General features: G+C 53.3%; 2 protein-coding genes and 1 long non-coding RNA gene across 7 annotated transcripts in view; 2 read left to right on the top strand and 1 right to left on the bottom strand.

The window, feature by feature from the left end:
• The first annotated feature begins 1,289 nt into the window (after positions 1–1,289).
• On the top strand, positions 1,290–3,794 carry LOC140612837 (uncharacterized). Of its 2 annotated transcripts, none has more exons than XR_012013948.1 (2): positions 1,290–2,441; positions 3,643–3,794. It is a non-coding gene; the product is annotated as an uncharacterized lncRNA (long non-coding RNA). The 2 variants fall into 2 exon arrangements; XR_012013949.1 differs by having other exon boundaries at positions 1,290–2,497.
• Positions 3,795–7,802: 4,008 nt separating this feature from the next.
• PAX6 (paired box 6) lies at positions 7,803–25,383 on the top strand. Of its 4 annotated transcripts, none has more exons than XM_072790987.1 (12): positions 7,803–7,882; positions 8,249–8,309; positions 11,926–12,056; positions 12,849–12,890; positions 12,985–12,999; positions 13,940–14,105; positions 19,963–20,121; positions 20,602–20,684; positions 20,919–21,069; positions 21,169–21,284; positions 24,110–24,260; positions 24,977–25,383. In XM_072790987.1, exons 2-12 carry the CDS (start codon positions 8,300–8,302, stop codon positions 25,060–25,062), a joined length of 1,110 nt encoding a protein of 369 aa, XP_072647088.1. In that variant the 5' UTR covers positions 7,803–7,882; positions 8,249–8,299; the 3' UTR covers positions 25,063–25,383. The 4 variants fall into 4 exon arrangements, with proteins under 4 accessions (XP_072647088.1, XP_072647086.1, XP_072647089.1 ...); XM_072790985.1 differs by having other exon boundaries at positions 12,985–13,200; XM_072790988.1 differs by lacking the exon at positions 12,849–12,890.
• The window catches only part of ELP4 (elongator acetyltransferase complex subunit 4), a 252,787-nt gene continuing 246,253 nt past the window's right edge, over positions 19,784–26,317 (bottom strand). The window contains exon 11 of the transcript XR_012013944.1: positions 19,784–20,066. The gene's annotated coding sequence lies outside the window, so the exon portion shown is untranslated. The remainder of the gene's footprint in view (positions 20,067–26,317) is intronic.

The following is a 26,317-nucleotide window of genomic DNA, read 5'->3' as shown; positions in this document are numbered from 1 at the left end:
GCCTGCAAGGGAGAGGGGGCCGTCAGAGGCTCTGCAAACTGAGCAGGTGTCTGCGGACACTTGGACACTTGCCTCCGTCAAGGAGAAGCTCCTCTCCACCCTTCCCTGCGCGCCTGCACCGCTCAGCTCGGCGCTGGGAAGCGGCAGGTCGGAGGGGCAGCAGCGCCGGGGAGGAGGGGGCGGGGAGGCTCTGGGTTCCGAAGGCGGGCACGACTTGGCCTCGCCAGGGGCCGGCTGCGGACCGAAAGCCGGGGGAGTGGGCACAGACGAGGGCCGGGGACCGCCGGGGGTGCGGCGCTGCCCCACCGCGCACCTAGGCGCCCGCAGCGGCCGGAGGCGCAGGGCGCCCTCGGGCGAGCTCGGGTCCCCCAGCCTGACTCCCTCTGCACCGACAGCCTCCCCTACCGGGTGGGATGACCCCGGCGGCCCCGGCGGGAACAGGCCCCGAACACGTCCCTCCCGGGCGCCCCAGGGCGGGGCAGCCGGGCTACCTGGCGAGAGGCGGGAAAAGGCGCCGCCGAAGCGGCAGGCGCGACTCCCCCGCCCCGGAGGGCAGCAAGTGGGCCGCGGCCCTGCTGGAAGCCGCGATGAAAATGGCGACCTGAGGGTTGCCTCGGCTTTGCACACACCTCTGGCCCCGGCGGGCGGCACCCCGGTCCCGGCCCCGCAGCCGGCCGCGCCGCCCCCGGAGCGGGGACCTGGCCGAGGGCGAGACGCGCCCCGCCTAGGAGAACCGCACCCCCACCCCCCGCGCGGTTGCAGGGACCCTCTCCCTCCGGGGAGCACAGGACATCTCGCTCTCCACCCTCCTCTCCTTAAACTTTGGAAACTCTGCCTCCCTCCGGGCTGGGCTCCCCCCAAAATATTGACACATTGGAAGCAGCCAAGTCCTTTTTGTTTCTTGTTTGTGCAGAGGGGTTTCCAAGAGTCCTTCCCTAGCCCCCACCCCCACCCCCACCCCCACCCCCACCCCCACATGACGTCAGTGGCATTCACTCCCGGCTCCTTGCCTGTTATGATTTTTTTTGTTGTTGTTAAAACTTTTCTCCGAGGTGAGGTGGGGGTTGAGGGGTGGGAGAAGGAGCTGATTCAAAGAGCCAGTGCCCTGGGGGGAAATAGCAACAAGATTATGGCTGCTTCTTTCCGAGGCAAAGCTTAAGAAGGTGCTAATCCACTCGATCGCTAATTGAAAGGTTGTAAAAATGATATTCGCCTCCAGTTGGGACGGTCTCTGGGCCTCTTCTCCCTCCCTTGCTCCCCCCCCCCCCCCTTTGCTTGTGCCCGATGGACTGGAGTTCAAGCTGCTTTAACACCGGTTTGGGAAGTAAAAAGGGAGAGGAAAAGAAGGCGGATTCCTGCTGGTCTGGGACCTGAGCCCGCTGCCCCACTTCCCGGGATCCTCTGAAAGTCGCGGTCCTACGAAATCCCGAAATCCCGCCCGGGAGGCCGCTGACCCCAGCGCCGGGCACCAGCTCCTTCGCTTCTGGCCTGGGTCGTCTCCCCAGTGCTTCTGGGCCGCGCGGGAAGGACCGGCCGCAGGCGCAGCTGCTCAGCGAGCTGTGCACCCCCCAGCCCGGTCCCGGCGGAGGAGGCCTCCGTTCCTTCGGAGCTCTGCCTCGGCTCCTCGCTGGCGGCGTTAGTGGGTCCGGGTTGGGGACGACAGGGTGAGGCCCACGCTAGGCCGGCGGCCCCCAAGCAGCCCGCAACGTCCTCATGGTCCCAGCTCCCGGGGGCCGGCCACCCCATCGCCCGTCGGCGGCGAGTTCAGGGTGCACAGACTTGGTTGCTGAGCTCTGACTTTCGGCACTTTTCCTAAGTCAAGAGGAGTCAAGTGTGCCCGGCGTGGCTTCGTTTCAGCCTCCCCGCCAGAGCTTCGCCATCCCCATTCTCCAGTGCTGGGTCCTGGGGTGTGTCCCCCCATCCCGGACCTCCTACAGCCCCCGCCACTCGGCCAGCAAGCTCCGAGGCAACTCCAGACTTCGCAGGACCAGACAGCCGCTCCCTCCCCTGTCACCTTAACTGCGCGCGCCAAGGGGCGCCTTTGGAGTGTACTGAGGTGTGTCCTAATCGTCCGGCATTCAACAAATGGACTTCTGGTGTGTGGTCAGAAGAGAAAAGCCATTTGCTTACTTTCCTCCCCGCTTTCTGGCAACAGCTGAAGGGGAGCTGCCTCCTGGGACGGAGCAGACCCAGGAGAAGGGGTTGCGGTGCGGAGACACACGCACCGCGCACAGACAGCCCGTGGGACACCCCGGCACACGCCGACCCCCGCTGGCGCTGGCGAGGACCCGCGCCCGACGCTGCCCCAGCCGCGGGCGGCTTCCTCCACCCCAGGCCTCCGCCACCCCTCCTCCCCTCTCCGCTCCCCCTCGCGTCCCCTCCTCTCCGGCTCCTGGAAAAGCAGCCGCACTTAGTCAACAAATGGCACGTGGGAGAAGTTGGTGAGTGTTTGGGAAGGACTCTTCAGGGCTTTTCACAAGAACCCTCTGTACACAAAGTAAGTGGCGTGTTTGCTCTCGGGCCTCTCCAGCCGCGGCTGGGCCTCCGCTCCGCTGCGCACCGCGGCCTCCGAAAGGAGACAGGACCGAAGCCAGGGCCGGGGGCAGCGAGAGCGGGGCAGTGGGCAGGCCCGGGCGGCCCGGGCTGGGGAGGCCGCCGGGCCTCGCCGAGCCCCCAGCCAGGCGGCCTCCTCTCGGCCTAGGCTTCGCCTCGGCCTCCGCCGGAGTAGTTGCTGCCGGGCCCCCAGCGCACTGCACGCCCCTTGGCTGCTCTTCTTCCCCGCGGCCAGGTGGGCCGAGGCGCGGCCGCGGCGGAGCTCCGCGCCCCAGCGCCCGGGCGGGTCGAGCCGGGGCGGGAGGGGAGGGCGCGCGGGGGCGGGGCGGCAGGCCACGCCGCGCCGGAGTTGGCAAGAAAGGGCTGCGAGAAGCTGCAGAAACTTGCTCGCTCCACGAGCTGGGGAGTCCCGCGCCCGGCGCCGGGGGGGGGGGGTGGGGTGGGGTAGGGTAGGAGGGGTGGGGGGTGGGGGCGCGACCCGCCGCCCAGCGGCCTCCGCTCGACCCCTCAAGTTCGCGGCCACAGTGCGTGCAGCGCCGGCTCCCGGAGCGCTCGGAGCCCGGAGATGTCGGCGAGCGCCAGCTCCAGAGCCCGGGCTCGGGGGCCCAGCGCCGGGGAGAGAAGCCGGGACCCACCATCCGAGCCGAAAACAAGTGTATTCATATTCAAACAAACGGACCAATTGCACCCGGCGGGGAGAGGGAGCATCCAATCGGCTGGCGCGAGGCCCCGGCGCTGCTTTGCATAAAGCAATATTTTGTGTGGGAGCGAGCGGTGCATTTGCATGTTGCGGAGTGATTAGTGGGTTTGAAAAGCGAACCGTGGCTCGGCCTCATTTCCCGCTCTGGTTCAGGCGCAGGAGGAAGTGTTTTGCTGGAGGATGATGACAGAGGTCAGGCTTCGCTAATGGGCCAGTGAGGAGCGGTGGAGGCGAGGCCGGGCGCCGGCACACACACATTAGCACACTTGAGCCATCACCAATCAGCATAGGTGTGCTGGCTGCAGCCACTTCCCTCACCCACACTCTTTATCTCTCACTCTCCAGCCGCTGACAGCCCATTTTATTGTCAATCTCTGTCTCCTTCCCAGGGATCTGAGAATTGCTCTCACACACCAAACCAGCAGCGCCCGTGGAGAAAACTCTCACCAGCAACTCCTTTAAAACACCGTCACTGCAAACCATTGTGGTCTTTAAGCAACAACACCAGCAAAAGAAAAAAAAAAAAAAAAAAAAAACCAAACCCCAACCAACCAACCAACCAACCAACCAAAACTTGGCAGGAGCTTGGACCAGAGAGGATGCCTCATAAAGGTGAGTCCGCTTCTTGCTTCTTGCTGCTGCTGCTGCTTCTTCTTCTTCTTTTTTTTTAATTGCAATATAAAAGGCAGGTCTCCCCCCTTTCCTCCCTCCTTCCTCTCCGTCCTCCCTCTGGCCGGTCCCCTCCCCCACTGCCACGCCGGGAGAGTTGGGCCGGAGAAGTTTGCACGCAGGAGCCCAAACTTTCTACTTCCAGCGAAAGCCCGCGTCGGAGGGCGACAGCCGGCGAGCGGGAGCGGCGCGGGGCTCGGGGCAGGCGGCCCGCTCGGTGCCAGCGCCCGCACGAGCCGGGCTCGCGGGGAGAAGCGAGGCTCCGGGCGCAGCAGCAGCCGCGGCTCCCGACCCCACCGTCGCCCAATGCCCCCCGGCCGGCGGCGCAGGACGAGGAGGCCCCGCCGCGCGCCCGGGCCCGGGATCGGCTCCGGAGCCCCGGCCCCGCCGGCTGCTTTGTCCGGCCGAGGGCCCAGCGAGCGCGCACAGAGCGGGCGTGCGGAGGGAGCGCCGAGGAGCCAGCCCGCCGCGCCGCCGCCGCCCGCCGCCCGCCCCCCGCCCCCCGGCTTTGTGCGGCGCTCGGCCCGGGCCCCGAGGAGCCCGCGGCCGCCCGAGCGCCGGGGGCACCGCGCCCGCCCGCGGCCGGAGCTCGGTGGGTCCGCGAGGCAGCCGCGCGCCGCAGGCAGAGGAGGAGCGCGGGGGCGCGAGCCGGGAAGGCAGCAGCCACCAGGCCGAGGCGGGGGACGCGCTCTCCGGGGGCGCGGGAGCTTGCAGCGAGCCCCCGGCCTCTTGCCCCCAACTCGAGCGCAGAGCTCGGGACTTGAAAACTCCCTGCTCCCCAGGCTTCGTCCCCCAGCCCTCGCCCTCGCCCTGCAAACCCCGGGCTCTCCCCTATTCTCCAGCTCCCAGCGCTTCGGTGGGTATTTTTCCTTGTCTTCCTCTGACAAAGCTGCAGCCGGTGTGGCCGTTTCAACAAGTTTCGAGGTGGAAAGGTGGATTGCTTTTTTTTTTTTTTTTTTTTTTAATCCAGATCTCCTGATTTTTTTTTTTCTTTGTGAGGCCTCAAAAAAAAAAAAAAAATCAATAGGAAAGCATTGGCTTTCCCCTTCGTCTGATCACATCCTCTCCCAGCTAATTAGTCTGAGTAATTCGAGAGCTTTTCGATTCTAAGACCCCAGGAGGAAAAGTGTCTTTTCAAAGTTCATAAAGTTGTTGCCTCTTTTCCTTGTGCAGATTTTCTCAGTCTCCCTGGATCATAATAGCCCTGAATTTTAGCAAGTGTAATTGGGGGGAAATGGAGTTGAATTTCAAGTGGAAATGCTTTCTTTTTCGAGTGCTTAAACCCGGCCCTCCAGTCATGAGTGATTTCTAGAAAGTTTAAAAACAAAGTGAACGTGGTTTCTTTTTTACCCCCCCCCCCATACTCTCTAAAGCTTCCTAAGCCATTTTGGACGTTTAACTCGAACTTGGGAAGGTTTGAGGAGGGGGCAGGAGCAGAAAATGAAATGAAAAGCAAAGAGCTTGAAAGCCTGGTGAGTTTACCAAGGAGAAATAATAGTTATCGCCGTTGACATTACATTTTTTATAGTCGGCAACCTTTGCAGACGTCTGAAGGCTATGTGATTCGTTGTTATCTTATTTGGCCCTAGAGAGTGAAACTTTGTCATCTTAATTGCTAATTACTCTTTGGCTGGGGGCCGGTAGGGCCGAAAGTGAGCTCTCCCCTTCACCCCAGCTAAGGAGTTTGGGGATGGATTTTGAGAATTAAGTGATTAAAACCACTGCATTTGAAAGCTGAGGCTCCAGTCGGGGGGTGGGGGTGGCCGTGGCCCTGTGGCCTAGAGAACCAAGGCCCCGTTGGACTAAGATGTGTCTGGAGAGTCTTTCCCCAGTGAGTCTCTTACTGGAGTAGGGCTGTAGAAAGCCCTGAGCTGAGCTGGGGGGGCTCTGGCTGCAACTGGGGGTTCTAGCCTCTCCACCCACGACTGCTTCCGGGTGGGTGTCCGTGTGGCCAGCTTCCCGGGTTGCTTCTGCACTAAGTGTTAAACGATTCCTTAAGTAATTAAATAGCTTCTTAGCTGAGATGGAGGTGGAAATGGAGCTGAACTGGAACTTGAAATGCATCTACCTTCCTTCCCAGTTGCTTCAAAAATTAATCAACTAGGCCTGTCTGGAATCAGCTAGTGACTCCCCCCCACCCCCCAATGGCTTCAAGAATGTATGGGCCAGGATGGGGGCGTTCGGTTGTGGTTGAGTACAGTGCGGGTTGCAGAGTGGAGTTTCGGAAGTTTTACCCCTTCTAGGAGAATTCCGTGTCCCCTCTCCCTGGCTGCTATACTACTTTGTGGTTTCAGAGTCCCACTTTGAGCTGGGGGAGGCACATTCTTCAAGAAAGTTGGGGTTTCTGGCTATCCTGGATCTGACTGTGGTTGTGGGGGCCGAGAGACAGGAGGAAGGCCCTGGGAGCCAACCCAGCTAGAGGTAGCTAGGTAGCCCTCTGGTGTCTCCACTATTTACCAGGCCACATTCGGAAGCTGGGAAAATTCTTCCTCTTAAGTTTATTTTTATGGATTTAAGCTGCCTCCCAGCTAGTTAATAAATTAGACCATGAATGGCCTCGAAGGGAAAAAAAAAAATGTGCTTCTTGGAATTCTTTGCTTGTAGGCAGGCAAGATTAATAATCACAATAAGCAAAACAGAAAAAAAAAGAATGAATATTTTAGGTTTTTTTAACGGAGAAATAATGCTGTGACTATTTAATTATTTTACCTCCTTTTTTTTTTTTTTTTGCAAACCTCTTGAATAGGTTCTTTATTGTAACTCTCTCTTCCCAATTGAGCTCCCCACGGTGCCGTTGTATCTTTTTACAGCCCCTAACAACTCACACCAGTAACACAATTACCTCCAGATATTTATAACAAGAAATTACTTTTCTATTTTCTCCCCCCCCCACCTTCTTTTTAGGGCAAGGCAGGGAGGGGGCGGTGGAGGGCGAACCTTGGGGGACCCGCAGTGGGTCAGGATTTACAAAGCTAGAAGTGTCCCTCTGTTTCCCTTTGTGAGTTGGTGGGTTGTTGGTACATTTGGTTGGAAGCTGTGTTGCTGGTTAGGGAGACTCAGTTTTGCTCTTTGGGTTTGGGGAGAGCTGGAGAATAGAAGCCATTGTTCGCTGTCTGTAGGCTTTGTCGACCACGCTCACCCCCTCCTGTTCGTACTTTTTAAAGCAGTGAGGCGAGGTAGACAGCGTGTGTCACAGTACAGTAAAAGGGGGGAAGATCTAAACACCAAAAGAGAAGTTAATCACAATAAGTGAGGTTTGGGGGGGAAAAGTTGGGCTCGCTACTTTCAATGTCCCAGGAAGGCTGGGAGGTGGGTGGAGTGGGGGCCTGACTGGGAAGCTTTGAGGGAGAGAGTGGAAGATGAAGGGGGTAACCAGAGAGTTGGGTGCTGGGGCCCTTGGGGAGAACTGGGCTGGTGAAATTCCTTAAGGAAGGAGTATGGGCTCTGCAGCCCCTCTGATCTGCCCCAGCCTGCACCCTGAAGTTTAGAGATACCCCTCCCTTCCCCTCTAAACTTCAGGCATTAGTCTTTGGCCTTCTGTTCCTAACGCCACTGTGTCTCTTGTTCTTCCCTTTCCCTTTAACTGGTTCTGGATATTTTTGCAAAATGGTTCCCTGACTTGTCAGAGTCTCCAGTTCTCCCAAGCCAGGCCAGAGCAGCCACTTTTAAAAGGTGGGGACTTCTGCAAGAGAGGAGGCTGGAAATGTGCTTGTAACTGTGGGATTTAGGGTTTTATGGTAGTTTGAGCCCTAGATGCATGTTTTGTTTTGTTTTGTTTTGTTTTGTTTTGTTTTGTTTCTGAGAGTGTGGCTCTGAGAGTCCATGGGCCTGTGCTTTTGAACCACAGTTTGACATACCTTTCTCTCCTTTTGTTTTGTCTTAGGGGGAAGACTTTAACTAGGGGTGCGCAGATGTGTGAGACCTTTTATTGTAAGAGTGGACAGACATCCCAGATTTCAGGCAAGTTCTGCAGTCGCTGCTTTGGGCTCCCAAACCTGAAAGAGTCAGAATACTTCTTCATTGTTCACATGGGAGAAGAAAAAAAAAATCAAAATTGGATCATTTCTCCTGATTCAAGAGTTAACTACTAAGGGGTTTGGGGAAAACAGCTTGGGAATACTGGAGTATTTTATTTGTAGCCCAAAGGGTGGATTTTGCATGCTCTGGAGGGCAGAGGTGGTTGCCCCTCAGATGGCCCCAAGCGACTGAGTGGATCCCTTCCTCAAGGAAAGGCCTTCTCCTGCCCCGGCTGCAGGTCATCCTCTGCTGAGAGGTAGGCCTACCTGGCGTGGGCCCAGGATTAATGCCTATGTTCTTTGCTAACAGAGCCCCATATTCGAATCCCGTGGGATCCCGCGGCCCCCAGCCAGCGCCAGCATGCAGAACAGTAAGTGCCTCTGGTCTTTCTCAGACTTCGGGCTGGGGACACGCGGACTGGTGGGTCAGGGGAGGGCGCAGAGGTTCGGGGTGTCCACGCTGGCCCGGCAGTCCGGCTGGAGGGAAGAGGCCCGGAGACCTGAGGCAGCTGCGCACCGCCCCCCCCTTCGTGCTCAGCAACCCGAGAGGGGAGGACGTTTGCTCTGCTGTTCTCGCTCCTGGAAGAACAGGGGCTGAGCCCTTCGGAACAGCCCGCTAGACTTTGCGAAGCCGAGGTAGAGAAACCCCATCCCCCCCAAATCCTGTAACTCACACCCCCTCCCCGCCCCTGCCCGGGCTCTGACCCCAGAGAGAGGCTGGGCTGAACAGGGCGGGGCGGAGGCTTCTCCTAGTTGTGCGGGGAGAAGGAGGCCCCTTTGGGTTTAGCCAAGACTGAATGTCTCCGCCATCCGGGCGGGGTGGGGGGCTCCCCTCCCTCAGTCACTCTCAGGACAGCTCCTCCCCTCCCCACCCCAGCTTTGGGCCTAGAAGGCAGAGGGAACGGGCACCTTGGCCTGCGGGGTGTGTGTGTGGGTGGGTGGGGGGGTAGAGGTGGTAAACTGGACCCCTGGGGCTGTTACTGACCAGAGCAGGTTTACTGAGTCTGGGAAGAGAGTGGGTGTCGCGCCCTGGAGCTGGAGAAGCCCTGCCCTGGTGGCTGCAACTGTGTGGGTTCTGCTCGTTCCAAGCCCACAGAGCCTTTGGTTCCCGGGCTCTAGTGCCTTCCGTCCTCTCTCTGCCCAGGCCCCTCGGGCCCCAGCCCACCCAGCTGCTCAGTCTGTGGGTGCTGCTATGCGGCAGGGCTGGTCTGGAGCCCCGGCCTGGGGCCTGGAGACGCAGCGAAACTAGGCCCGGGTTGTGAGGTGCAGAGTCTGGGCGCAGTTTCAGGGGTCAGCTGTGGTAGGAGTGCGGGAAAGCCTGTCTTCTAGCAACCTTCCCTTGCCGCCCTGCAGACTTCGGGGTCCTCCAGGGTCCGATCCATGTGCCCTGGGAGCGCCAGCCGCCCCAGGTGCTCCCGCGGTTGGGGGGCGCCAGGCGCTGAGAGCACTCAAAGGTGGCGAGCGTTGGCTTCGTTGTGCAGACCCGGCCAGGCCCGGGAGGGACCCTCCGTGGGGAGGCAAAGGCTTCGGCCCACCTCTCCTGGCTGCTGGGCTGTCCCCGTGCAGCGCGGCTCCGGCGTGGGCTCCGGCAGCTCCGGCCCGGCCGCGCAGCGCTCAGCGTTGGCCGCCGCGGCCTGGCGGGCAGGCCCCGAGGGGCGCGGGGTCGCGGGCCGGCCTGCGGGGCTTTGTGCCGCTCGCTCCCGGGTGTGCGCGAGGCGCAGAGCATCCAAATTGACACCATATGTTTTCCTATTAGATGCTTCGCGGTCGAATTCTAGGCGCGTAATCATCGCCACTGGGCGAGAGCGCCAGGCGTCCCTAGGGAAGGGACACAATGATTGAGGCTTAACCTCTGAAGGGGACTTAGAGCTGCGCTTCCTCGCTGCCTTTTCGATGCTGGCAGAGGCAACCTGGCCCTGGCGTCTCCTGGGCGAGCACCCGCCCCCGGTGGCTCGGAGGTGGCCGGCTCGTTCTTTTTGGCAACGGGGGGAGAAGGAGGGAAGCCTAGGACGGAGGCGGCCTCACACACCTTGGCATCCGTAGACTGGGAATTGCCCAGGCGGTGGGAGAAGCCTGGAAGGCCTTTCGGTCCGTCTCTGGGGACAGCCTCTCTCCGGGAAGGCTCCCTTTGCCCAAAGGGAAGACGCCAGCAGCTGGAGCCGTAGATCAGTCTTGGGAGGCAAAGGGAAGCAATAAAGGGAACTTAGGAGAAACCGGAAGCGGGGACTAGGCCTCGCTCTGTAGGAGAAGCAGTGTCCCCGCGATGTCCCCGCTCTCTCTGGGCCGGTCGGAGCCCAGATCCCCCAAACGCCTGTCACTTCTCATCGAGTTGAGGCTCTGCACCCCCCACCCCCCCTCCGGTGAGGGCCCCCCCGCTCTGCCCCAAGCCTTCGGCTACCCTGAAAACGCGGCTCCCCTCGAAGGGGAAACGAGTGCAGTTCAATCTCGTCTGAGTGATCTACAAATAGGGACGGAAAGGGTCGTTTTATCACGGTCCCGTTTGTCGTGACGATGCAATTTCCCCGAGCGGAGCACTGTCACAAAGTGACAAGGCTGCCACAAGCGCCCCGACTGATCTTTTCAATTAGCCTTCCATGCATGATCCGGAGCGACTTCTGCCTATTTCCAGAAATTAAGCTCAAACTTGACGTGCAGCTAGTTTTATTTTAAAGACAAATGTCAGAGAGGCTCATCATATTTTCCCCCCTCTTCTATATTTGGAGCTTATTTATTGCTAAGAAGCTCAGGCTCCTGGAGTCAATTTATCAGAGGCTCCGAGGAGAAGAGAGAAGAGGAGAGGAGAGAGAGAAGGGAGCTGAGCAGGAAGCCACGTCTTCTCCTGGAAGGGCTGCTCTCTAGAGTCGGGGCTGCAGGTTGGAGATTTTTAAGGAAGTGGAAATTGGCAATTGGCTTTATTTGTGTGCCTGTGGTTTCTGGGGAGGGGGCTGCAGAGGGGTGCTAAGTCCCTTTCTCTATTCTCTAAGATTAGACAATGGGGGTGAGGTGGTGAGAATAACAAGATAAAGGAGGGATAGAAGACTCTGTGGTGTGCTCCTTTCTTTTTCTTTTCGCTTTTTGCTAATATCTGTGGTTGGCTGGGTGGAAGGCCGAGTTTAGCAGCGGAAGTAAAGCGAGCTCTGGCCGGTGCAATGGACTCCAGGCTCTTGGCCCCACTGCTGCAAGCTGGACTACTTTGTGTTTGGAGCCGATCTGGGGCTCCGACCCTCACGCCTGTACTGGATGCGCAGGTTGGGGTTCACCTGCCACAGATGTGCTGCCCTGGTTCTTCTCTACTCCCTTCCCATCTCTTTATATATATCATATTATATGTGTATATATATATAATATATCATAATATATATATTTATTTTTTTAAAACTCTGCTGCTTGTGCCTTCGCCAAAGTTTGGAGGGTGACAGCAAACGTTTCTGGACTCTGGAGTCCAAGGGAACGCTGAAGAGCTGTAGGGTTTGCTATCACGGTTCCCACAATCCAGAGACCTTAGAGATTGGGTGTGGGTTCTGTGGAACCCACATTTTTGCCGTGACATTCGGAGAGGATCTTTGGGAGGATATTTTCTGAGAGACGGTTTGCACTTTATGGGTTCAGAGGCTGGCTGGGGTGTCTGTGAAGAGGGGCACCTGGGCCGGGGCACAGCAGGAGTGATAGCGGTAGTGAGGTGCGTGCCTTCTTGGTCTTAGGCATGTGTCTGTTTGGCGCTTCTGCAGTCCAGTGGGCAGGAGCGCGGCTGTGTGGGGCTGGGCTGCCCGATGCCCCGCATGGTCGTGTGGTCCCGTTGTCGTTTTTGATCGATAGCAGGGACCCAATTGCTGAGGTTGGCATGGGCTGGCAGGGAGCTGAGGATGCATTGTGGTTGTCTTCTCTTCCTCTTCTGCTCCTTCCTCTTCCTCCTCTTTCTCTGTACTCCTCTTCCTCTCCTCTCCCCCTTGCTCTGCTCTCCTCTCCTCTCCTCTCCCTTTTCCTCAGGTCACAGCGGAGTGAATCAGCTCGGTGGTGTCTTTGTCAACGGGCGGCCACTGCCGGACTCCACCCGGCAGAAGATCGTAGAGCTAGCTCACAGCGGGGCCCGGCCGTGCGACATTTCCCGAATTCTGCAGGTGATCCTCCCGGCGCCGCCCCACTCGCCGCCCCCGCGGCCCTCCACTCTCAACGCCCTCTCTTCATTTCTTACTGTAAACGCTGCTAATTACGGACCCCCTCACCCACCCCACCCCATCCCTACCCCACTCCCCCGCCATCCCCGCTTTCCCCTTTCCTTCCAACATCCTTCCCTATCTCTTTCAACCTGGGTCAGTCACATAAGATAACTCCTCTGCTTAAGAAAAAAAAAATGTGCGTGTGAATTAAAAAAAAAAATCAAACACCTTTCTCGTTTCATTTGGTAAAAACATGAATTGTGGTAACAGCGTATGAACTATAATAAGCTGAGTTGTATAAACCAGCATAATTTCATTCCCCTCTCCCTCATCCCATGCTCACCTCAGATTCTGAGATATTTGTTTGCATTCTTCATAATCATGAAGAATATATATTGATTTTAAAAGGCAAGTGCTATTTACCTCCCCACCTAACTCACATTTGCTCAACTGGGCATATTTTTAAAGGAAAATAAGTAACATTTTAGTTTATTTTCCTCCTTTGCTCATTAAAATAGAACACTACTTTCAGCAAGGTCAGCACAAAGAAATGAGTCTGACTTCGTTTTGATGCATCTTCAGGCAATGTTTAAGAAAACAGTTTTTTAAAAAAAATTTAGTTTTTTTTTTAGTTCAAACTGTTTGAAAGTATCATCATATTTGTAGTTTTTAGGGCTACAAATGTAATTTTAAGAAAAAAAAGCTCTCTACAGTAAGTTCTCATACCATTGAAGGTATATTTTTGTGTTATAGACCCATGCAGATGCAAAAGTCCAAGTGCTGGACAATCAAAACGTAAGCTTGTCATTGTTTAATGCATACTTAAACAATTTTATTTTTGTCTTGAAATTATTAATAATGTGGTTTTCTGTCCACTTCCCCTATGCAGGTGTCCAACGGATGTGTGAGTAAAATTCTGGGCAGGTATTACGAGACTGGCTCCATCAGACCCAGGGCAATCGGTGGTAGTAAACCGAGAGTAGCGACTCCAGAAGTTGTAAGCAAAATAGCCCAGTATAAGCGGGAGTGCCCGTCCATCTTTGCTTGGGAAATCCGAGACAGATTACTGTCCGAGGGGGTCTGTACCAACGATAACATACCAAGTGTAAGTTCACCGAGAACATTCCCCCTCCCTGCCCTAAGCCCCATGCTCTTTCCTCTCTCCTTACACCTGCCTCCCCTCCTCCTCCCTACCAGTGTCATTCTGTCTCTGTCTCCTCCCTGCTCCACTTAGGTCACCTCTGTAGCTGGGGGTGTTGAGAGGAAAACACTGACCTTTTTTTTTTTTTTTTTTGACCTTCTGGAAAATGGGAGTCAAGTGTGGGGAGCTGTTCACCTTATTTGCATGCTGCAAAGTAGAGGGTGGAGGCGCTCAGGGAAAGGCACTTGAATCAAGAAGGAAAAGGAAAACGAAAACCAAATTCTAACCTCCTCCAACTCAGACTGCCTGAACCTTCCTTCAGGTGTCAAACATCCACTTTTGCCCTAATTTAAAACAAAGTGAAAGAAGGCTCTAAAGCAAGTCTAAGTCTTTTTTGAGGAAATCTTTGAACAAAGATTAGGTCAGCACAGACAGCCAGCAGCCGTGAAGGAAATGCCCTCTCCATCGCGCATTCTCTGCCCAACTCCGTTTCCACGCCCCAAGTGATGGCTGTCATTCTGTCCAAAATGTCTCTGCAAATCCACCCACTGTCCCAGGATGGCTGGGAGCTTGTTTGTTTGTTTGTTTTTGACGTGTTCAAGGTTGTTCTTTAAGAGAGTGGGTGTGCTGAGATGGGGACGGAAGATAGGGGACTGCCTTCGGGAGACGCTACCATTTGGTTTGATTTTGGTTTGATTTGCAGGTGTCATCAATAAACAGAGTTCTTCGCAACCTGGCTAGCGAAAAGCAACAGATGGGCGCAGACGGCATGTATGATAAACTAAGGATGTTGAACGGGCAGACCGGAAGCTGGGGCACCCGCCCCGGTTGGTATCCGGGGACTTCTGTGCCAGGGCAACCTACGCAAGGTAAAAACCTGAGCACCCACTCTTGAAACTCTCCATATAGGCAGCCACTGGCCCATCTTCTCCCCCAACTTTTCCCCCTCTTCCTCACTTCTGTGCTTGAAGAGTGTAGCGGAGGGACTGTCTAGAGGCTCGGGACACGTGGACTTACCCCGTGTGAGGGTAGTATTTGTCGAACTATCTCGTTGGCCTTCGAATTTGAGGGTTGCGTGGGTCAGGAGTAGTAAGAATGTTGCTGGTGCGTGTGCCCACGTATATCATGGGCAGGAATATGCGTGTGTAAGAAGTCAGCTGAGTGGTGCCCTATTCAAATTTGCCATTAAAATGCACGCAGAGCCCCCTTGCTGTAGAAGTGTGTGACAAGTTAACACACTGACAGCCTGCGAGGTAAACATAATTGTATCGTTTTGCTTTTTGCCGTAATTGACAAATTATGTGACTATGAGTAGGGTGCATAAGAAAGGGCGGGCAGCGAGATGCGGGGCGGGGTACAGGATAGGGCAATTGGAAGTGGTGGTCTCCCAACTCAAACAGCCTCTGGTCACCTCTGGTCATTGCCTCCGCTCCTCTGGGCCCTCCCGGTTCTCACCCTGTGTGGGTGGTGACTGCACAGAAGGGTGGGGTGAGGATGCTGTGAGCCGGCCTGCGGGGTGTCCGGAGCTGCTCCCTGGGGGTGCAGGGCGGGGGGGGGGTGGTGGCAGCTGGGAGGAGAGAAGGAATCTGGAGGGTCGCAGGATCCGTGAGAAGGAATGGAGGAAGAGGAGCAGATGGGGGTGGGGTGGGGCCAGTTGGCTTGCCCCTCCCCTGCACACCCCGAGGTAGCTTGGTCAAGAATAGGAAACAGTTTACTCCGAAGATTAATCGGTATTTGTTGTCCTTGTGACAAGGAGATAATATGCGGGATAATGGGACGTGGCGCCTCAGTCCCCGGAGCAGGACGCAGCCCGGGGGCTCCGGGCCGGGGGCGGCGGCGCGGGGCGCGGGGCGCGGGGCGCGGTCGGGGCTGCCCGGGGTCCCTGCGCTCCCGGCCCCGCTCCGCGTGCCCCGCGCCTCCGCGGAGCCCGGCCCGAGAAGGGAAAATCGGTAACAGTATGCGAAATATCTGGTACAAAGGATGCTTCTGTCACTCGCAAGAATTTGTTATGGGAACAATCCTGTCGCTCTGTAATTGCTCATTAGAGAACGTTTTGTTTCTCATTAAGGCGACATGAATAAGCGTCTAGTTGAAGGAGACAGCTGTAGAAATGTTCCACAAGAGACCTCTGGACACGATTCGGCACCAATTGCCAATTAGACATGTCAGTTTTAAGAGCAGGAAACAATATAGGACGGACACTGGGAAGATAGGGAGCGAGGCGCTGGCTCCGCGGCTGCCCGCGCGGCCGCAGGCCCGGCCGAGGCCTCCCTCCCGATGCGCGGGCCCCCGGCTCCCCCGGGCGACCCCGCCGGCCCGACCCCGCGGCCTCCGGGGTGCAGCGGGCACACCCGGGGATGCGCGGCCTCGCCGGGCCGCGGGGTCGCGGACGGGACCCGGCGTGACGGAGCGCGGGGCCGCACGCCCTCCCTGACCTCGGAAGCCGTGGGATTCCCGCGTGCGCACGCCGGGCCCCCCCACGCGCACCCCCACCCCGAAGTTGGCAGCGCGCGCCTCGAGCCCCTGCAGCCCGGGGTCCCGGGGCGCCCTCCCCCGCGGGGGCTGAGCCCCGGGGCCTCCGCGGCCTGGCCCCCTGGGCGCCGGGGCTCAGGGTGGCGGGGGGCCTGGAGGAGGCGCGCGCCCCGGCGTCCCCGAGCCCGCACGCCAGCCCGGGGCTGCAGACCGGCCCCCCCCCACCCCGCCCCGCGCCCCAGGTCTCCAGCGGAGGCGGCGCCCGACGCGGGCGGCTGGAGGGCGGGAAGCGAGGGCCGCGCAGCAGCGCCCCTGTGCTGCTGGTGGCGGCGGGAGGTGGCGCTCATCCAGGAGCTTGGAACTTCTAGGCGCCGACGGGCCGGAGAACGCGGACGCGCCCGCAGGAACCGGGGTGCGGGGCGCGGGGCGCGCGGGGGCGCGGGGGGCGCGCAGGGGCAGGTGCAGGTGCAGGTGCAGCCCGGGAGCCCGCAGGCCCCTGGGCGCCCCGACCCCCCCTCCCCCTCCTCCTGTCCACCGCCCCCTCCCCCCCGGCCCGCCCGGGGAGCCGTCTGGGGGCTTTAAAGAGTCCATTACTCCGAAAGCATAAGGCGAGGTTAGGTCTCAGAGGGAGACAAATACGGTTTCCATCTGATCAACGCCATGCGGCGGCGAATGAAGTCGTGACGGCGCGGCCTGACAACAAGAGACAACTCTATCCAGCCCCAATTCTCCGGCGGTTTGCTGGTTTTAGGGATCACGGAGACACTTTTTCTTATCTCCTCCCCCACCCCCACCCCCACCCCCACCCCCATAATACCCAGGCCCTCTATAGGATTTAGTCAGGCTCTTTTCAACAGATGCTACAATGTTTTGATCCGCGCTCCCGAGCTGAGAAGGTGCCGCAACCGGGTTGCTATCTTTTCTTGCTTGTTTTCCGCCTCACTGATTAAGACACTAAGAAACTAAGGAATGATTTTATTTCCCAGCGTCTTTTTTTTTTTTTCCTTCTTCTCTCCCTCTCTCTGCCTCTCTCTCTCTCTCCCTCCTCTCCTTCTTCCAGGAAACAAATCCTATCCCCAGCGTCAGATGGTCCTGGGGCTGTGATAATGGGAGGCGCTTTCACTCGCCTTCTCACGGATTAGGCTGGAAGGTGGACGGCGCCCCTTGAAGGCCCCTTCTCTGCGCGCTCCGAGGGGGTTGCCTTTTAAAGAAGATATCTTAATTGTCTGCCACTTAGGTTCATCATACGGAGAATTCGAGAATTGTCCAACTTTTAGTGTGATTTTCTTAAAAGCCTTAAGAGTGGAAGGTAAATCCACTAAAGGGGGAAAAAAAAGAAAAAGAAAAGGGCACCCAGTCCTAGAGAGTGACCTCTCCTTCAGTGCCTGGCTGCCAACAGTTGCTACTTGGAAAGTAGCAGACAAACTTGGAGCGGGGGCTCGCCCGCCCTGTGGGGTTTGGAGGGATCCTGCGGGCTCAGGTTTCCCCTGATGGGCCTCTAATTCCCCCCCGCTCCAAAGGGCTCTCTATCCCATTGACCCCCTAAATGTCAGGTGTCCAGTGAGAGCCACGTCTGAGCCTTGGTTGGTGTATAAGAGACAGTGAGACACAGAGAGAGATTGGGGGGTGAGGGCTGGGAGCCAGGGGCAGGAGAGCGTGCAAATCTCCCAAGTTTTAAAATTGGGAAAATGTCAGAAAGGAGAGCAGAGAATGTTATTTGCAGGGGTCTTCTAGGGAGGTGGTGACCTGGGTAGCTTTGTTTAACTGGTGAGATCAGATATGCCAGAGAAGGCACTGGGGTGGGCATGAGTGACCTGGCAGGCACGAGTACCCCCCAACCCAAGAGAGGGCTGTGTTCCCCTGAGCACCCCTGTCTCTGAACATAAGATGGTCTGAGATTTTTGTGTTTTCCAAAAGCAATAACCCACAGGCCTCACTTCTAGTTAACTGGCCCCCAAGGGCTATTTCTAAAGTCCTTCTCGTCCACCAAATCTCAAAATAAAGTGGGGGAAGGGGGCTCTTCTTTCTTTCCACTTTGGAAAGTCACCTGGAAACTTGGGGCAGGAAATTAGTGCAGACACTTGTGCCCACACACTGAGTGTCTCCCTCAGCCAAGTAGCCCTCTCCTAACTCACCAGGTCTCTGAAGTAGCGCTGGAGGACCTAGAGTAGAGCCTGCCTGTTTAGGGACTCTCTCTCCCTTGTCTTCCTTTTCTCCTTTCTCTCCCTGTCTCCTTAGACCCTTTGGCGTCTTTTTCCTCTCAGCACTTTTTTCCTGTCCTTCTTCTACCTTTCTGGTCTCTATCTCTTTGAAGCCCTCTTTCTTCCTCCATCTTTTTTCCGCCCCCTCCCTCCTCCTCTCCAACCCGCCCCGTCAGGGTCCCCGCATCCTCCCTCCCTGCTTCCCTCTTCACCCCAGACCTGGTCTCCATCCTCTCGGCCTTCCCCGTCCGCCCCTCCCACACCAGCCCGCCCCGGTCCCCATCCACTTTCCCTGCCTCCCCCCACCCCCTGCCCTGGCCCCCCATCCACCCTCTATCCCCCCAGCCAAGCGCCCTAAATAGCATTGAGGCGCCTGCTCTTCGGACAGTGATTAATGATAGCAGAGCAGAGGGGTTAACACACTTCACTGAAAAGTCTGTTGACTGGGCTTCTTGTAACACAATGTGGCCCGCTGCACGCCTCAAGAGAATCCTTTTGTTGTCCGCGCTCATTGTGGCCTCAAAATTCTGCCCACGAAAGTTTGCCAACGCTCCTGCCCCAGGAGTTTAATAGTTTCCCTTACTCGCCGGGCATTGTGCGGCGCTGAAAAGCAGCCCCTCGCTATTCAAGTGTTGGTGGTCATCTCAATAGATCTCCAAGGGCCCATATGGTGGCCAGTGCCGATGAATCCGCCTGTTTAAATGGGGGAGAAAGTTGGGGTTTTAAAACATTTCAAAGTTCCTGAAAAGATCCCACTAGATCCTGTCACAATTCCCTGAACTCTTTGAAGGCGCTGCCTATTGTCTCCTGGTTATAAATGATATTCCTGGCCAAGTCGATTCCCACCAAGGCGCCCCTAGAGGCCCCTCCCCGCCCCCAAATGGCCAAATTTCTAGGATGGGGGGTGGGCAGCCCCTGTTGGTATCCCTTGGGGGCCTCAGGACCCAAGACTTCGGACCCAGCTTGCAGTGGCCCTGGAGGCCTAGAGAGGGCTGAGTCCTCCAGGCTGTGGCCTCAGGAGCAGGAGGCAAGGCGAGATACAGCTAGCCCAAGTGTGCATCTTGCCCTCCAAGCAGCAAGGGAAAACAATAAAACTTTCCCCTGTTTAATGATAGAAATTACATTAAAAGTGGTGGAAATGCCCTAATTAAAAATGTACCACTTAAATGATATGCCAAGGATTCAGCTGCAGCATAGCATATTTAGCTAGTTAGTGAACTCTCTACTATTTCTTTTTTAAAATTACACGTTAAAAATTTAAAAGAAATCTTACTTTTCTCTGGTGCAACACATTACAAAGAATGGACAGTCCTTTTATCTAAATATAAAATTCCATTTTCAGCAATTATAGCCTGTTCTTGGTGATGATATAATTACAGCTGTGCTCGTAATAGGTGTCAAGGCAAAGCGCACTCATACAATAGTTGAATAAAACTGCAGAACAATGCGAGCATTTCTAAATTCACAACCTTTAAAATGAAATTGACTGTGCAGAATTCAAATAAAAACTAGATAAATATTTTTTTAAAAAGATTACAAGCTTGGTTTGGTTTCTTAATAGCATTTTCTACAAACCTATCAACATCTAATTGATTAGATAGGAATTACTGATTATGGATCAGCTGAAATCTTGAACATCATTCTTCTATTTTCCCAACAGAGCTATAGGTAAATAAATTCTGTGGGGAACGGGGACTGAGCGGGGCATTCGGGACTCAAGGTTAGTTATCAAAGGCCATTTTAATTGGAAACTTCAGCGCTTGTTATTCAAAGATCTGCCACTCTGTAACGTCTATGTTGTAAGTCTCTTCCTGACAAAAACATAAAAACGTAAAAACTTGATAAAAAAAAAAAAAGAGAGAGAGAGAGAGAGGTAACGGATGTCACTAATGCCTTTTATTAGGAGAAGGCTGACGCCGAGTGACCCAGAGGATGTCTTGGTGAGACTGTCAGGATGCACTGTGCTCTTGGACTGTAGGGCTATTCCCAGGCCTCTTTGGGAGGCTCCAAGTTATTCCAGATTTCTCTTACTGTCCTATTCTTTTTGTTCCAGATGGCTGCCAGCAACAGGAAGGAGGGGGAGAGAATACCAACTCCATCAGTTCCAACGGAGAAGATTCAGATGAGGCCCAAATGCGACTTCAGCTGAAGCGGAAGCTGCAGAGAAATAGAACATCCTTTACCCAAGAGCAAATTGAAGCCCTGGAGAAAGGTGATGGAGTTTTTCAAAGTAGAGAAGCAGTAAATCAAACTAAATGCCACATCTTCGGTACAAAGAGCTATATTTAGCCAGGGCCCTTTGCATAGAGAACTGAAAAGGTTTTTCTTTTTTCTTTCTTTCTTTTTTTTCCTGGGCATCTTTTCAGTGTGTGTGTGTGTTTTCTTTCTTCTTTTCATGTACCAGTAATTCAAAGAGTGAGAGTCTGACTTCTCATAAAGAAAAAAAATGATGATTTGGCTCATTCAGGCCACTGCAGGGTCCTCGAATGAATGTCATTCCAAAGAAAATTTAACTTGGTTCGAGTGGGATAGCTCTTTCAAGCATCAGTCAATGCCTGGACTAGTAGCATTTGTAAGGGGATTGGTTGGAGGTGACAGAAATGGGGAGGTGGGAACCAGCTTGATCTAGGGCTTGGTTGACACATTTTGTGTCGTTCTGGCGCAACACGGAAAACTCAACTTACTCTTTCAGAGTTTGAGAGAACCCATTATCCAGATGTGTTTGCCCGAGAAAGACTAGCGGCCAAAATCGATCTACCTGAAGCAAGAATACAGGTACCCAGGGACCACGTGGTGTCATGCTTTGTGACTCCTACCATTTGCCCTTTCTGGAGACAAAGGTGCTTCCGAGGAGCACCATTCATTTATATAAACAGTAGAAGATTCAGTCTGCTAAATGATTTGCTGCCCCTGGGGGACTGGTCCTGGGGGTGGGGAGGGGTGGAGGTGCCAGGGGGGAGGTTAAGCTGGGAGTAGGCAAAGGCCTAACCCCTTCCATCTGATTTCCAGGTATGGTTTTCTAATCGGAGGGCCAAATGGAGAAGAGAAGAAAAACTGAGGAACCAGAGAAGACAGGCTAGCAACACACCCAGTCACATCCCCATCAGCAGTAGTTTCAGCACCAGTGTCTACCAACCTATCCCACAACCCACCACGCCTGGTAATTTGCATATTCATTCTCCTCCTACTAAATGTGTCTAACCTATTTGTCCTGGCTCGGACTTTCAGCATGATTGTCTGTACTGTCCTTCTCCTGCAGTTTCCTCCTTCACCTCTGGCTCCATGTTGGGCCGGACAGACACAGCCCTCACAAACACGTACAGCGCTCTGCCGCCCATGCCCAGCTTCACCATGGCGAATAACCTGCCTATGCAAGTAAGTGAGGCCCCTGGCTGGCTGTGGAACGGCCCCGGAGAAGCGAGGAGTGGGTCAGGGCCTGCAGACCTCACTGGCCATGCATACGCCCTCGGGAGCCTTTCTCACTGCGGTGATTGGCCTCACCAGTCAAGTTTTAACACTCAGTCCAGTCTTTGAGCTGGATTGATGGATTGACTGATGCATGCTCTGAAAAAACCCATAAAAACCAAGTTAATCCGCCTCTTGCTCAGAGAGAATGGTAGCTTCATAATGTTGGGTGGGGATGGGGAGTGTTTTGGGTACCGGTGAAATTTGTACCAGAAAGCAGAAACAATGCTGGCACATTATTGGATAGTAAGGGGTTGATATACGTAAATCTGGGTTTTATTAATATGTTCATATTAATGAATACATAACTGGTGTATGCATTTTGGATATTATTTAGAGTATATGTGATAAACTAGGGAGGAAGGAGAAAAGGATCAGAAATAAGATTTATATTTGCATCGTAGGATATACTTTAATAGGGAAGAACAATGAGTTTTCTCTCTGTATCTTACAATAAGAAAAGGGATAGAGGTATTTGCTAAAAGTTTAGCGTGTCTTTGTGACGTCATTACATAAATGATGTAATGCGTCTGTGGCACTCCTGGCTGCCTGGCTGTGTTGATGTTCTTCACTTGGTCTAACAAACTGCCTCTACTCTCAGCTCTGTGGAGAATGCTTGTCAGCTCCTCTGCATGCAAGGCCCTGTCCTGGGCTACTAGTCCTTTCTGATGGAAGTTGCACGAGGCAGGTGGGGTTGACTACAACTTTGGAGGGGGATGGATTCTTGATGGAAAAAAACAAACAACTGATCTTTTGGTGGGCCTTCTATAAAGCAGGGCCTTCCATGGTGACTTTCCCAGGGCTCCTGTTTGTGCAGTACCTGGAAGGTGCCGGATGGTGGGAGACTGGCCAGCCTGAGCCCCTGCTGGAAACAGTGCTGGGGTTCCACAGACTGTTTACTCACCACTGAATGTCTTTTGACGAATTTAAACTCCAGATAACAAAGAAACAAAAAATAGATGTTTCACAGTCTTCAGACTAAAATAGGAGCAGCTAGGGAAGCAACTTCAGAGGAATTATTCACATGTTGATTTTTATTGCATCTGGATATTAATGGCCATAGATCAACTAATATATGTTAAGGAATTAAAGGCCCATTGGTTGGTGTTCCTGCAACTGCTTTGGAATTTTCCAGAAGCCAGGTTGCTTCCAGGAAATGATTTTCGGAATTAGCAACAAATGCAAGCTGAAATACTGGCAGGGCCCCAAAGGCCTGCTTGCCTCTTTGAACCTGATGTTCACAGTCGTCCTCTGACTAGAATAAGGCAACTGAATGTCTTGTTTGGTCTTGCAAATTATGGCAGCATCTTGGTTTCTGCCAAGACAACAAAATTTGTATGTGAGAAAACACTTAGAAGCAGTTACATAGGTGCTGCCGCTCTACTAAGGTCGTTTCCACCTATAGACTGGTGTGGGGTCCATCTATTTCAGATGCTAACTTTTGAAAGTTACACAACTTATCTAAAAATAAAACGTAAGAAAATGAAAAAGTTATTAGTAATTCCACCTTTCAGAGAAAATGTACTTTCTGAATTTTGGATTTGGGGGGCGGTGCTGGTCTGTCTGTCCATCAGTTCATCCTGTTAACCAAAATCTTCGACCATTTTGCAAAGGGTAGGTGTCTTCCTCTGAACCTTCTCTAGTGTGTCCCCCTTTCTGAGATGGTGAATCTTGAAAAGTTCAACATTTCTGCAGTTTGCAGAACAGAGTAGTGCTATCATCTCCCTTCTTCCTGGCATTAGGTTTCTATTAATTCCTCCCAATCTTGCTGGCCTGGCATAGCTCCGTGTGAGCTCCTGAGGGATTTTTGTCTCAGCTCTGTGTATCTCTTATTCACCTAGGAGAAAGTGAATTAGAAACCTCTTTAATGTCCCCAGTCCAGACACTTAGAGGGTAGTTTACGGATAAAACCGAAACTGGGGGGATCCCTGGGTGGCGCAGCGGTTTGGCGCCTGCCTTTGGCCCAGGGCGCGATCCTGGAGACCCGGGATCGAATCCCATGTCGGGCTCCCGGTGCATGGAGCCTGCTTCTCCCTCTGCCTGTGTCTCTGCCTCTCTCTCTCTCTCTCTCTCTCTCTCTCTGTGACTATCATAAAAAACAAACAAACAAACCCAAAAAAAACGAAACTGGGCTTTTAGATCTATAAGTAAGTCACAGCTAATTTTTAGGAGAGGGCTAGATGTTTACTGACACTTCTGACCATTTTAATCTGAGATCATTACTGATCTGCCTCTTTAAAGAATCTTTAATCCCATAAGTCCAACCATGAAAGGCTCCCAGGGACTCTGAGCCTACTTTATAGAGAACTCTTCCCACAGTTCTCTGCCCAAAGCTTGAGATACAGGATTTGGGGGTCAGTAGATTCCCAAATAGATTGGATTTGCAGGAGAGGAGGTGTGTTTTAATGCAAGTCCTCATGCTCTAGCTTCTCTGGAGATGCCAGCAGAGGTCCAAGATGAAAGTGGACAAAAACCGTATTAATTTTATGGGTAGTGCCAACCATCTGGCTAGACAGTTGTCTGAACGTATAGTCCTTTTAGGCAACTTCACCCTAGCGGTGGGCAGTGTGGAAGGACTGGTTGGGGGCCCGATCATCAGACTATCATACTGAATATACGAGGGCGTCTTCAATGATCAGACTGGTTGGCACAGCTCCAGGGGTGGGGGTGGGGGGCTGGGGATGTGGCTGTGTGACGTGCTGCTCAGTAACTATTGGTTTGCCTTTCTCTCTCAGCCCCCAGTCCCCAGCCAGACCTCCTCGTACTCCTGCATGCTGCCCACCAGCCCTTCGGTGAACGGGCGGAGTTACGATACCTACACGCCCCCCCATATGCAGACCCACATGAACAGTCAGCCAATGGGCACCTCGGGCGCCACTTCCACAGGTGAGCCGCCCTTCTCTGCGGGCCGCACGGGGAGGCGCGGAGGTGGCCTTTACAGCTTCTTTTGCCAGGGGGGGACCTCCCTCCACTGAAAGTTAACCTTAAGAGAAACCTCCTGGCTTCGTGTGATGGCGTGTTTTAACTCTTTGCTGCTAGTTCTCTGGGGGAAAACTGATCAAGAGGGGGAAATTCAGTCAAGCTAGTTAGTAACTTGATACCAGGTAGACAACAAGCAAAGTTGTTTTTCCTGAATTTCGTCATAGAAGTTGTATGTGAAGGCAGGGCCTGAGAATGTAAGTTTTCTGGAGAGGGGTTATTAGCCAAAGCTCAGCGGCGAGGGCCCCAGAGTGAGCGGATGGTGGGCCTTGTCAGAAGACTGCTCTCCCTCCCTGCTCCTCCGTGCCTTTCCTTGCAACCGAAGAAGTACTGTATTGGCTTTCCAGAAAGAGTTCTATTGCTGAAGTTCCTAACATCCAAACAGATGGAGGTTTTTTGGTTTTGTTTTTTCTCTCTTTTGTATGGGAGGACTTGGGATCGAATAGATATGTGTAAACATGTTACCTGGTTTCGGAAGGGGCTACTCCGTTGGTGTATTTTTGGAGATACCTTCAGAATGTTAGAAAGTATTAGAGATTTTTTTTTTTAATCTATAAGTTCATAGTCCATGCTTGTCTCTCAAAGGGAATTTCTACATGGCTATTTCTTTCATCCACTTCTAGGACTCATTTCCCCTGGTGTGTCAGTTCCAGTTCAAGTTCCTGGAAGTGAACCTGATATGTCTCAGTATTGGCCAAGATTACAGTAAAAAAAAAAAAAAAAAAAAAAAAGGAAAAAAAAAGAAAAAAAAAAGTAAAAAAGGCTATATTGTGTTAATTCAGTCAGTGACTGTGTGGACACCACAGTTGGGCGTTCAGGACGGAAAGAAAAATGGCTGTTAGAAGCACTTCAGTTCTGCAGTTGTGTCCTGTGTTGTACCACTGGGGAATGGACTTGAAACAAGGACCTTTGTATCCAGAAGGCACGATATCACTTGGAACAAATCTTCATTTTGGTATCCAAACTTTTATTCATTTTGGTGTATTATTTGTAAATGGGCATTTGTATGTTATGGAAAAAAGAACAACCTAGACTGGATGGATGCTTGATCTGTGTTGGTCATGAAGTTGTTAAGAAAAAAAAAAAAAAAAAAAAAAAAAAGGAAACCATGATCAACAAGCTTTGCCACGAATTGAAGAGTTTTATCAAGATATATCAAATACTTCTACCCGTCTGTTCATAGTTTATGGACTGATGTTCCAAGTTTGTATCATTCCTTTGCATATAATTAAACCTGGAACAACATGCACTAGATTTATGTAAGAATTATCTGTTGGTTTTCCAAAGGTTGTTAACAGATGAAGTTTATGTGCAAAAAAGGGTAAGATATAAATTCAAGGAAGAAAAAAGTTGATAGCTAAAAGGTAGAGTGTGTCTTCGATAAAATCCAATTTGTTTTATGTCAAAATGTAAGTATTTGTCTTCCCTAGAAATCCTCAGAATGATTTCTATAATAAAGTTAATTTCATTTATATTTGACAAGAATACTCTATAGATGTTTTATACACATTTTCATGCAATCATACCTTTCTTTTTTGGCCAGCAAAAATTAATTGTTCTTAGATATAGTTGTATTACTGTTCACAGTCCAATCATTTTGTGCATCTAGAATTCATTCCTAATCAATTAAAAGTGCTTGCAAGAGTTTTAAACTTAAGTGTTTTGAAGTTGTTCACAACTACATATCAAAATTAACCATTGTTGATTGTAAAAACCATGCCAAAGCCTTTGTATTTCCTTTATTATACTATTTTCTTTTTAACCTTATAGTGTGGTGTTACAAATTTTGTTTTCATGTTAGAGTATCATTCTAAACCAACGGTTACTTTCATACCTACTCTAGTTCTTAAAGAAATAATTCTTATCATTTCATTAATTAGAAATGTGTTAGGAAGAAAGCTCCACTCAAAGCTGTGTGTATAGATCAGTGCCCATCTGTACCCACAACATACATATAAATGGTC

This window comes from Canis lupus, chromosome 21, assembly GCF_048164855.1.
Source record: "Canis lupus baileyi chromosome 21, mCanLup2.hap1, whole genome shotgun sequence".
NCBI classification, from domain to species: Eukaryota; Metazoa; Chordata; class Mammalia; order Carnivora; family Canidae; genus Canis; species Canis lupus.
The sequence above is the reverse complement of the archived record's forward strand: the minus strand, read 5'-3'. Positions and strand labels throughout refer to the sequence as shown.